Here is a 12,500-nt window from a genome sequence, read left to right as displayed (position 1 = left end):
AAACCTTGACAGACGTACACAAACTCAATCAACTCAGAACTCACATTCTTTTCAGTGATACAACACACAACTCCATATTTTGAATGGAATGAAAATGTATAAAGAGTAAACAATCCAAAATGAAATACATGTTTATGTGAACATGTTTTGGAGTATATGAATCAATGGCTGTTATTTTTATTATTATTATTACTTATTTTTAAATCCTGTTTTTTCAATCCTGAAAATCTGTAAGATCTGATGTTTCAAAATATCTTTTGTACATGGATCTGTTGGGAGCTGTATGATGCTCATCTGTGCTTTGATGTGCAATAATGTCAGCCTCTGCCACCAGTTTCTATGATGAGCATGATAAATCAGTAATGCTTTTAGAACCTCAGACATTCCGGAATCTGCATGAACTCCACAGCCCTCTACTCAGCAGCATCCTGTCAATCATCCTTTTGTTGGCTCTCAACTCCACCCCACCCCCAAACATCTTCTCTAGTGTGAGCGTGAGGCTGTTTAAAGGAAGTACTCATTCAGAGCCAATGGATGCGGAGAGCTGCAGTTACGACACACTCGTCCTCAGTTACATGTGAAGTCCTTCTTTATGCCTGTGTACTGTGTGTGTGTGTGTGTGTGTGTGTGTGTGTGTGATTATCCCTGTAAGCATGGAGACAAGACAGGTGTGGAGGTTCAACTATTCTCTTCATCTCATCCACTACATCCAATTTCCTGTGCAGGTGGGGGACACAGAGAAGTATGTGGTCTGTTGAACCCCTAGCAGGCAAAAGAATGTGGCGTTGCACTTACAGCATGTGACGGTGACTCAGTACCAGGCATGTGATAGGGTGGTACTCCAGACAGGGCATTCTTGTGATTAACTGCAATGACTTCATGTCAATGGGTGCTAAATTCAAACTTCATTGTCCCCAAGGGGGGAAATGTGGGTTGTAACTACAGAGTAAAACAACATCATAAAATACCAAAGGTAAGAAACATCAAACGAGATCATTGTTTTTACATTTCTCACATGGACCATGTTTCTGTCAACTATTGTGCTCCATGCACTCAACGTAGAGAGCCTGAAATTCCTAGTCATTGCATCTCAACCTCTCATTTGTCCATACTGGGCCAACATTCACTACTTTGCTTTTTAGACATAGAAACACACACACACACACTCTCTCTCTTTCACACACACACACACACACACACACACACACACACACACACACACACACACACACACTGTAGTGCTTAGCCTCTCCCTCTTTAGTTCCTTCCTGGTTCTTGTCCTTCTGACATCAACACAGGAAGTATGATTATTCTATGGGGCTTTGGCCAAGTCCTCAGTCAGTACTACTGTATTGCGCTGCTTATTATTTAATCTCTCTATACACACACATACACACACACACACACACACACACACACACACACACACACACACACACCACACACACACACACACCAGGACTTAAGTCTGTTTGGGCTTGTGAGAGTCCAGAGCCGCTTCTAATGACCACCACAGAACAGGTTTGAACATGGGGGTCCAGGAGTTGAACAGGCAAATTCTCATACCCAACATGATAATTATATCCCAAAGGTTACCAAAGGGTCTTTGGTTGTGTGTGGAACGTGTGTGTGTGTGTGTGTGTGGGTGGGGGGGGGGGGTTGATTCCATGTGTGTATGAGTGCAGTTAGGGTATACTATTTGGCATAGAATGATTTAGATCTTTTATGGTGGTCAATAGATTAGATCCCATTAGCTAAGACTAATTTATTAAGGTACGGTTCATGGACCTTGGGTAACAATGACACTGCATACCTTGACAGCTCAACATGTCGGTCTATTAGCTGCGCCATTTTTTTGACCCCATGCTGTGTGCCCGCACCCTGGGCTCTGGATGATTACAAACATTGAAGGGGTCTGTTGCTGAAAAAATATTTTTGCAAAACAATTTCCATTTGTTCTGCAGAGACACCTTCATGGAATGGTTTTAAACAGAACCCCTTATAGAGTTGAAAGTAAGCACAAGAACTGCTTTGTGTAGAGAGAATACCTTTTGAAGGTGTCATTAGCATGGGATGTTTGAGGTTCCCAAGGCGATGTTGGTTTCCGGGGACTCAGTGAGTGTCTGTGAGTGACAGCGAGGGGTGTGAAGAGGGTCACAAGGTTACGACAGTCAGGCTGTCATGGTGACGGCTGGCCAGGAGATGACATCACTGAACGGTCAGTCAAGGGGGGAAGTGACTGCTGACCTCAAAAGGTCAAAGGTCACTGACCACATCAGAACAATCAGGCCCATCACAACACCCAGGCAATGGCGTTTGTGTGTTTGTGTGTGTTTGTGTGTTTGTGTGTGTGTGTGTTTCAAAGCTTAAGCTTAAGTTATGTAAGACCTACACTCACAGTGATAGGATCAAGTTTTTTTTATCATATGTAAGTGAACTCTCACTCCCACTCTAAGCACCATTGAAACAGCTGAATTGTTTGCTGGAAGCTCTGATTTATTAATGTTTAAAGAAAGGATTTTGTGTCGGTGCTAACTGACTTTCTTTGCACTGACAGACATTATCTCTAGGTAAGATGAATATCCTCATGAATTTCATTAAATGACAAGTTTAATTCATGCCAATTCCATTTTCAAATTTTCAAATTATTTAGGGTTTGAAGAAGATAAATGGGTCTTTGTGGAAGTTAAGATAAGAGTTCCCACGTTAAGAACTGAATATCTCAGAATAGATTGTGCGCTCATTTCCCTATTGTGTTGCATGAAAAAGTATACAGAAGTCTGATCACGCTCTGCTCCCTTTCAATGCAAATTGAATGAGTTTCCCAAAACAATGACGTTTCGAGTTTTATGCTCTTCTTCAGACTGACGTGTGGAGTCAGGGAACTGTCACCGATGCTAGCACCCATGATCATTTGGATCATCTACTCTGTTCAAATCCCAAGCTTTCCCCCAGAGTAGTAGCCAGTACACTGTCCACTACTGTTTCAGGCTGGGTGACTTGTTCTTTATTTGTGTCTTTGCCTGCTTGTTTGTTTGTTTGTTTGTGTAAATTATATGCATGTATAAGTGTCCTTGTGTGTGAATGTGTGCTTGTGTGTGCAGCAGCATGTCTTGGAATGTCTGCGTCGGGGCCCTCTCATTGTCTTCATCCATATGATCACATTATGGGGCCTCGCAGCCTGGCAACTGCAGGTTCTCTTAGGTTGCCATGACGAGGGTTCTTTAATGACGTTGAGGCTGGCCCCTGTTCGCCTATGTCCTCTGGAATGAATACCCCCCAACCCCTCCCTCTCTATGTACACACACACACACACACACACACACACACACACACACACACACCTCCCACAGCCTCAGCATGAGGAGTGGAACTAACAATCACACAATAAGCCGACTCGAAAGGCCTGGTCTGGTATGGGGAGATAGGACCTGGCCACTGCTATTGTACAGACAAACCAAACAGCCTGAGTGCAGTTAGCCATGTTGGGCGGAGAGGGTCAGCAGCCCAATAAATTATTGAAAGGAAAAGAAACTACACTTTCTGTTTTTTCCCCTTCCTCTCTTCCTCTCTCTCTCTCTCTCTCTCTCTGGTGTGCAGACTGTTCACCAGCTGCATTGTGCCTGAATCTGTGCACTTGTCTGGGGAATGACCATGGGCGCCATTAAGCTCTTTTGGAATAACTGGAGCAGGAGGCAGGCTAGTTCACGCCTCTGACCAGGAGACTGGGGAAAGGCTTTGCCAGGCGAGCACCCGGAATTTACTTGAGTTTTTGAATATTTGAACGGGAATGCATGGTCTGGTGATTAACACAGTGACCCCGCCGCGAACAGTTCTTACTGGAAAAAAAGTCAGCCTAGGGGCATTAGCGCAGTCTGCTGCGGTGCTGTGTGACTGAAGTGTTTTCTGGCCGAAAAGTCGGCATATGACCAACTAAGCGTCTTAAATATAAACGGTCTCACAAAAAAAGCCACGCTGTACCATGAACTGAACGGACCAGCGAGTTTGCAGTCGAGCCAGGCGCAGACCACACGTTTGGCACCAGTTCGGATTTAACATGGACCAAAGTAAATAGTTGTGGAGAGAGACATCGGCTGTTTTGCCTAGGCTACATTTCCTATGTTCTGAAGATGTGTCAAACATTATTCTCTTAAATTATACATAGCTTTACAGTTGAATTGGCATGAGGTTGTGTTAAGGTTTAGCACAATTTTATTACCAGTAAATTTGTGGCCGTTTTTTTTTTAATTGCTTCACAGGTTTTCTTTAAAGTCCCCACCTGACGTCAGGAACTGGCGAAGATGCTTTCAGAAAACTTTAAGCGTTGCCTAGGCTACCCCTCCTCTTTTGGGTCTATAGCGGATCAGGTTGGTGGAGAGACTGTTGTAGGGGTAGCGTGTTATGTGCAGTGAAAGGCTATTGTCATCTGGATTTGTGTGGTTTACCGTAAAGCTTTCCCCCGCAGTAGGGGTGAACTCACGCCTAGAGATAGCAAAGTGCGGCATAGCTTCCAGAGAGCATCGCTGTTGTTCACACATAACGCCATCCCAGTCAGAGCAGCCCTTTGTTTCACCAGTTTGAGCCAGATGACTTTTACTGTCTTTGAGTATTTCAAATCATAGGCTCACAGTCATAAGTCACTTCATTTAAACACGTTTTGATATGACGTAGCCAGTCGGCCTATAGCCTATCTTTTCAGATTCCCCTCCATCGATGAAATTAAATGTCAAAAGAAACAATTCGAAAACAAAAACATATTTTCATAATAGCCTACATTTTTTATTCAGAGATCATTTCAAAGCATCACAGTAAGCATAAACACTCTCAAAGAGTTAAAAAAATAAAGGCTTTGGGATGGCAAAACATATATAGATATTTCCCCGAAGAACTGAGAGGCGATGTTTGAAAGTTTGCCTTTTCTGAGAGTGATCCAGCCCGGCAGCTGCGCTCATCAGCAGTTGAACAATAACAACTTCGGCTCTGCGGTGTTAACAGGTCATGCGTATCAATTGACTATACACTTTTCTTTCAAAGGGGAAGTTGGCCTATCAACTCGGCTGGACCACTTTGGTTTGGGTTCGTTAATTTACAAAAAAAAAAAAAAAAACGGTAACATCTCCATTAGGCTACTCCTGTATGTGACGGCAGATTATTGAACAAATCACTGATGAGCCCTTTGAGAAGAACACAACATCAATTAAAAACGATAGGATACATAATCCACCAGCCATCCAAGAAAATATAGAAAACAAACACTTAAAAGTAAACATTAGAATCACATCGGCTTTAAAACTAGCTATTCTATATAATATGGTGGACTTGCAAGTGAATGTACCTAAATAAACTAATTCCTGTTTTATGTCCTTTATTCCTCCGTGAACCATGACGCGTAAAATGTTTCTGAGACAGTGGGCAGACGATGTGCCCATTTATTAACTTCTCCGTGTGCAGTAGCATAGAAAATAGTGTTTTCTCATGTTTCAGTTCTGACTGAATGAGAAAAAGGTAGGTGCAAATCTTTTTATCATCTTACAAAAGAAACAGCATCAACAAAAACAACAAAGACAAAAAATGAGCTATCCACTGGATCAGTTGTGTTGATACTGACAGTGAAAAGCAGGAGCTCACACATAATTCCTCTTGTCATAGTCCCCGTTTGCTGTGGCCCGTTTCGTCGTGGGAGCGTATTGGACAGAGTAGCCGGAGTTTCCCGAGGATGGACATGAACAACAAAGTATGGCACCGCCGACAAGCAGGAGCGCCGTAGCCGCCCATCCGATGTAGAGCGCAGCGCCAATCTCGCGCTTCTTGGCCGTGGGCACCTGTGGGTTGTAGAAATCCGAGATGATGTTATTGGCCATCCAACACAGGGGCACGAGTACGAAAATGCCGCTCACAATGTAGATGATCCCCCCGACGTTCACCACGCGCGCCTTCACGTTCTCCGCGCGGATGCAGTTGGTGCACTGGGCGCCCGCTATCACCACCATGAGCCCGATGACACCCATCATACCCGAGATAACTGTGAGAGCCCTGGCAGCCTGCAGGTCGTGGCCGAGCGCAAGCATTGAGTCGTGCACCTTGCACTGCATCTGTCCGGTGCTCTGCACTGCACAAGACATCCACAGCCCGTCCCAGATGGTCTGTGCTACTACGATGTTGGCTTCGATGAACGCCGTCACCTTCCACATGGGTAGCCCGCAGGCCACCATCTCCAGGAGACTGCCAATCACGCATAACCCCAAACCCAAAATCTCAAGTCCAGCGGAGGCCATCTTTAAGTCCTTATGAAGGCGTCGTTTAGTAATTTGAAGTAAAATATCCTGCTATTTCCACGTCTTGTTTTCCTAAAACTATTTTTTAAATTCAGCTGAAGTTGAATAACGGTATTATAGGGATGGTGAACGAAGCTACATCACTCCAGTTGCGCGTTTCTGTTGGACTCCTGCTCCTCTCGACACTGCGTGAGAAACTAGCTGAAGAGAAATAATGGACCTGCGGATATATGTGTGTCTGCCAGTGAGTGTGTATTTGGGTGTTGGAGTAAGGGGGGGTGCTCAACAAGTGTTCAAGCCAGAGAGGAAACTTTCACCCAATCAGACGTCATCGCATTTTTCCTTCGCCAATGAGAGAGCAGAAAACTTGGATGAGTGGATGCGAAGGGGGTATGTGTGTGTGTGTGTGTGTGTGTGTGAAGAGCGTTCCGCTAAGTGTGGGACAGTTGAAATTATGCATAGATCGACCGGGAAAGAATGACATATTTAGATGAAGGAAGTACTCAGACTAGGATATAGTGTTGTATAGCCTAGTATACATAGTTAGATTATGTATTAATTAAAATTAAGAAACAGAATGTCATGCAGAGTTCATTTTTGGAATTAAATATGTATATCTCTATAATATTTTTTTCTTTTAAGTCATATTTTAATTTATCTAAGCGTGCATTCCTCTTCCTTTGTAGAATAAAATCTCGGCTTCATTGTATGTCAGAGATTCACTCAATTAACTTTCGGAGAAACTATAGTTATATTAATACTATGCATACAAATATATAGGCTAGCCGCTAGCCCAGGGGTTCCCAAACTTTTCCATGACAAGGCCCCCCACAGGTTCTGGCCAAGCCCCCCCCTTTGCAAGATCGCCCATCGATGATACTATGGCAAATGCACAAATAAGCCAGAAGCACTTTGCGATGGAGCATACAGTGTGAAAATTGCATTTGGGGCTTCCTGCTATATGAGAGCTATCACTGTACTATTATTCCCAGTCATTATCATGGAAAATATAATGTTCAGATATGTGACAAATGATTATAATGGTATCTCATAATAACCCTCATAGTAATAGGTATAATTTTTATTTTTTACATTTACTTAATTCCAACTTGCTGCGGCCGTCCTGATGGAGCCCGCAGGAGCCCCCGGCCCCCACTGTGAAAAAAACACTAGGCTAGTCTACACACAGGCCACACACACAGGCCACTAGGCTAGTCTACACACAGGCCACACACACAGGCCACTAGGCTAGTCTACACACAGGCCACTAGGCTAGTCTACACACAGGCCACACACACAGGCCACTAGGCTAGTCTGCACACAGGCCACTAGGCTAGTCTGCACACAGGCCACTAGGCTAGTCTGCACACAGGCCACTAGGCTAGTCTGCACACAAGCCACTAGGCTAGTCTACACACAGGCCACTAGGCTAGTCTACACACATACCGGTAGGTCTATGTGTAAATACAGAAATCTTGCGCACCTGACCGGACCCTCTCAACAAACACTTATGGACTTCTTTGCTCCATCATTATTGCAGATATGACAGGCCTGAACACATTCTGTTATGGAAAAGAAGTGATCAAATGCCATGGATGGAAGCCCTTGACCCGGGACACTGGAGCCAGTCAGGGAACATACCAAATGAACAAACTTATAAAACGCATAACTTTTATATGACTGGCTCATTTAGGATCAATGGGATAACCAAATACAACCAAACGGAACAAAATCTCTTCTCTTCCCTTCTCTTCTGTTCTTTAAGTCTGTCTTCTAAACTTTTAAGCATAGACTATCTAACAAAAACTGTTTTTTCTTTTGAACTCTCTGTGTGGGTGGCTGTGCACCTCTATCCACAGCCATATATGGCTCTGACCAGAGTGACTTGGGACTGTGATTCATGGGTCTTTTTTCAATACTTTCACAAGGGTTTTTAAGTGAAGAAATGGTAGGTGTCCCTGTCCTACACTGCAAGTTGGTAGTCAAGTCAAGTCAAGTCAGATTTATTTGTATAGCGCATTTAACATGCACAGAGTGCAACCCAAAGCGCTCTATGGTAGGTGGTAATTTTCTCAAAAAGAAAAAAAAAAACCTTCTAGCCTATGATAGATTAAAGTAAAAAAAAAAAAAACAGTAGGCCTAGGCATAGATATTTTGAATGATGTATGAGTGTTTCCCCCAGTAGTCTACGCACACTACTCAGCTGCAACATCAGCCTGAACTTTGCAAACTGCCCAACAGTTCTCACATAGCCTATGCCACTTCAAAGTGTGTGTTTATGTGTGTGTGTGTGTATATATGTATGTTCGTCCCATTATGAGCACTTTCTACAGAGGCACCATTGAGAGCATCCTTTCCAGCTGCATCACTGTGTGGGGCGGGAGCTGCACTGACTACAACAGAAAAGCTCTTCAGCGCATAGTAAACCACAGTTGTGAGCGATGCAAGTCATCCAGCTCACAATTTGTTCAGCCTCCTGCCATCTGGGAAGAGGTACAGGAGCCTCCACCAGACCCAGCAGCTTCATCCACCAGACTCAGTCAGCAGCCATCAAGAAGATCCCCCCCCCCCCCCCCCCCGACTGTCTGCACTATCATGCCTATAATTCTAGTCTAGTTTTTAACTACATGTCTTTGTCTTCACCGTGGGATGGAGGGAAACGTAATTTCGATTGCTTTGTATGTCTGGAACATGTGAAGAATCGACAATAGAGCTGACTTTGACTTTGATGTGTGCGCGCGCCCGTAGTAGCCTTGTATGTGCCTTCTGCACGTCTGTGTATCAACAATAGATGATAATTCTACCACTAATATAGACTTTATATATATGCCTATGCTAGTTGAAGGCTATAGAAGACATTTTCAAATCCAAATATTTCCCGTGTGGGCGTAAAATAGGCCTATTTTTGTTTTGTTTACAGAGTTGTACTCTTTGAAAACGTTTAGGAATTTGGTGACCCAGAGCGTGTGTAGACACGCCTGTCAGCGTTGCAGAGACTGCAGACCTATGTTGAAGCTGATGGCCTAGGCAGCCATCTTGACTCAAAATTATCATTGTGCCAGTACAACGGGAAAGCTTCTTCAAGAGCCACAATGGCCGCGGTACCACAGCGCCCCGCCCGACAGCAAAAATGAGAATTGTGGGATAAGGGCGGAATTCATTGGACAAGTTTCCGGATTCCCAGGGTTGGCCTGTGGCGGCGGGGTGAACGAAAGCGAGGATAAAACTTCATCGTTTGTGTTACATCGCTTATTAAGCAGAGGTAAGGACCACTGCTAGAGACGAATCGCGTTATTGTTGGGTTCCTATGAGTAGCGACAATTTGTTTTACCGAGTCCGAATTGAAACTTCACGTTACATGCTTAGGCTATTGATTGTGAGAGAGACACTGTTGCAGATCACAAAAGTAGCCTACATTTTTGTGTTGCAAAAGTCGCCCTTTGTAAAAGAGATTACAGTTAGGCTCGGGAACGATTGCAACTAAACTTACAAAAGTCACGCAGGCTACTTGCTTTTAAGCTGTTGTATTCTTTTGCCAAAGTTAGTGTCGTCCCTGACTGAACTATATTTTTTTCAATCAGGGCGGGGGTGCTTTGGCAGTTGGACGTCAAACATTCGCCAATAGGCTATCGTCTTTATCGCCTAGTCCTAGGCCTATGGTAAACGCCTAGATCAGTAGGCTACATCAAAATTGGTTGTCGATATGAACTAATCATATTTAACACGAAAGAGTAGGCTATGCCTTATTTCCAGTAGGCCTAAGCCTGTTGTAAAATAAATCATACTCGTCTCACACAACAGACAGCAAAAACTCGGGTCTCCGTTTAAAACAGCTGATGGATGACCCTCAATAGAATTCCTGGAACAGACTGGGAATTGACATATTGCACGGTTTAATGCTCAGTGAAGGGCTTTACATGTGTGCTCTAACACAACCACATTTGTCAGAATACACGTTGACATCATGTTTCATAACAGATTGAATCATTTTTGTTGTGAGGGACAATAGTCGCGATATGGCAATAGGCCAGCACATTCAATGTTGCCTTGGCGCATTCTTTGCAGACCTATCTTTTGGCCACAGACCAGTTGCGCCACAGAGAGAAAGATGACAGAAAAAGAAACAACAGTTTTTTCGGAAACACTCTAAGATGCAATCGGGCCTAGGCCTGTCAGGACTACAATAGCTGATCAGATGCTTTGGTCAGGGCTTCAGGAAGGCCAGAGGTTATCTCCAGGTCATGCAGTTTAAATGCTTTACAGTGGAGACAGGCCACCCAAGGGGCGGTCAGCTAGGCCTACTATGAATCCAGTGCTGCCTGAGCAAGTAGGCAAGGCTATTGATGCCTGGAAAGTTTAACAGCTTGGTTTGGATACATTTGGTGTCATTCTTGCACAAGGAAGAGGACGAGAAAAAGTTAGAGAGAGAAATATAGGAAAAAGCGAGAAAGACAATGCAGTATGAAGCAAAAGGTGGACAGAGACCGAGAAACGGGGATGGAGAAATATAAAAGACCAAGAAGCAAGAAAAATGGAATATGGATTTGGAGGAACCAAAAGAGAAGGAAAAAAGTTAGGTGAGGAGGAACTGAGAGAAAATAACGAGGGATGTTGGACTGGAGACGAGTGACCTCTGTGATCTCAGATACTTCCTGTCCTCTCTAAATGGCTGTCAACGAGAGCGTGTGAAGTGAACTGAACTGTCAAAACATCCATCACAGTGTGTGTCTGACGGAGTATGTGACAAGTGTAAAATGTGTGTGTTCTGGTATTTACCACCTAGTGACAAAGTAATTCATCAGGTATACCATTCTCTCTCTCTATGAATAGTGAATAGATACATAATTCCAGCCTTTTATTAAACACTTAATTCTTCTTTATTAAACACTGTCAATGCAGAATCTTTCTTTGAAAGGGGGTTTAACGTTAACGTCTCTCTTTCTCTGTGTGTTTGTGAACTCTGTGTCACTATAGGTCACCCAGTATAAAGCAGCCAGTAGAGGAATTTGGATTAGAATCAAACACTGTTTAAACCCCCTTACGGCAGATATTAAAATTTCTCAGTTTAAGCTATTGTTTATGAATGTGGAGGGGGTAGGATTACTCCAAAGGCATTTCTTATGCCATAAAAGACTTAAACTGGAAAGGGTCTACCAAAGCGATTGTGTGTGTATGTGTGTGTAAGTGGTTACTTAGGAATCAGCATGGAAGCTTGAGTCTACTGTTCTGATAGTCTTGCCTGGCGTGGGGTTTTCTGTAATTAACATGGCGATCATAGGACCCATAATGGATCTGTTAAATGAATCTGCCACTTGCTGTTTTCCCGATTTGGTTGCAGCACTTCTGTGGGTGGCTGTCCCGGGCACTGGGCACAGAATCGACTGTAGTTTTATTTAAGGTCTGTTTGTTTTCTTGACTGTGTTTTTCTCTGGTCTTCCTGTGTGTGTGTGTGTGTGTGTGTGTGTGTGTGTGAGGGAGAGAGAGAGAGAGAGAGACAGACAGACAGAGTGGTGACTCTGTTAGTCCCTCTGCACTGTGTGTGTAAGAGAGTGAAAGAGAGACAGAGAGAGAGAGAGACACATAGGAAAGCCTTCAGGAAAATCAGTGATAAACAGCATTGTTCTTCAGCAGAGCTGATGAAACACAGATTGAACATTTTGCCTCTTAGATGTGTGTTTTCTGGACACACACACACAGACACACACACACACACAGTGCTTATCGCTAATGACCTGTCCGGTTTAGCACAAGTCATTACAGCATCACTCGGCACGTAGTGTAAAGTCACGCATCTCACTGCATTTCTTAGAAATACACAGCAGTTCAACATATTGTACCCAAGTAAGTACAGTACATGCACATGGAGACAAAACAGAGAGACAGAGAGAGAGAGATTGAGACAGAAGAGCACTTTCTTCTTTACTGTGAAAAGAATTAAGAAAAAGAATTAAGAAAACCCTTTTTCCCATAAATTTAAAACCACCTACCCAAATTTCGAAGAGGTAAAAAAAAAAAAAAAAATTCTGTCCTTTCAGAAGAGGGTCCTTCAGCTGCCATGGCAGCAAAATATATATTATGCCATAGCCTGAGGGACCCTAGTGTAATGTAATTATATATCTTTTTGACATGGACACATGCAGACATAAACAATGTTTTTACTTGTTTAGTCTACATGTATGGTCTATGTATGTTTGTGTGTGTGTATTTTTGTTTTTTTCTTCTTTG

At 43.5% G+C, this 12,500-nt stretch overlaps 2 protein-coding genes across 3 annotated transcripts in view; one reads left to right on the top strand and one right to left on the bottom strand.

The window, feature by feature from the left end:
- Positions 1-5,094: 5,094 nt before the first annotated feature.
- Positions 5,095-6,522, bottom strand: cldn5a (claudin 5a). Its single transcript, XM_048244286.1, has one exon. It carries the CDS (start codon positions 6,273-6,275, stop codon positions 5,625-5,627), a length of 651 nt encoding a protein of 216 aa, XP_048100243.1. The 5' UTR covers positions 6,276-6,522; the 3' UTR covers positions 5,095-5,624.
- A 2,883-nt stretch (positions 6,523-9,405) lies between these two features.
- zgc:63587 (uncharacterized protein LOC393431 homolog) overlaps positions 9,406-12,500 on the top strand; it is a 29,054-nt gene continuing 25,959 nt past the window's right edge. For both annotated transcript variants that reach the window (XM_048244239.1, XM_048244238.1), the window contains exon 1: positions 9,406-9,537. The gene's annotated coding sequence lies outside the window, so the exon portion shown is untranslated. The remainder of the gene's footprint in view (positions 9,538-12,500) is intronic.

This window comes from Alosa alosa, chromosome 5, assembly GCF_017589495.1.
Source record: "Alosa alosa isolate M-15738 ecotype Scorff River chromosome 5, AALO_Geno_1.1, whole genome shotgun sequence".
Classification (NCBI taxonomy): Eukaryota; Metazoa; Chordata; class Actinopteri; order Clupeiformes; family Clupeidae; genus Alosa; species Alosa alosa.
Note: the sequence above shows the minus strand (reverse complement) of the source record. Positions and strands in the feature narration are given on the sequence as shown.

Coding starts and splice junctions, on each gene's coding strand:
- cldn5a (XM_048244286.1), bottom strand. CDS start 6,275: ATGGCCTCCGCTGGACTTGAGATTTTGGGTTTGGGGTTATGCGTGATT.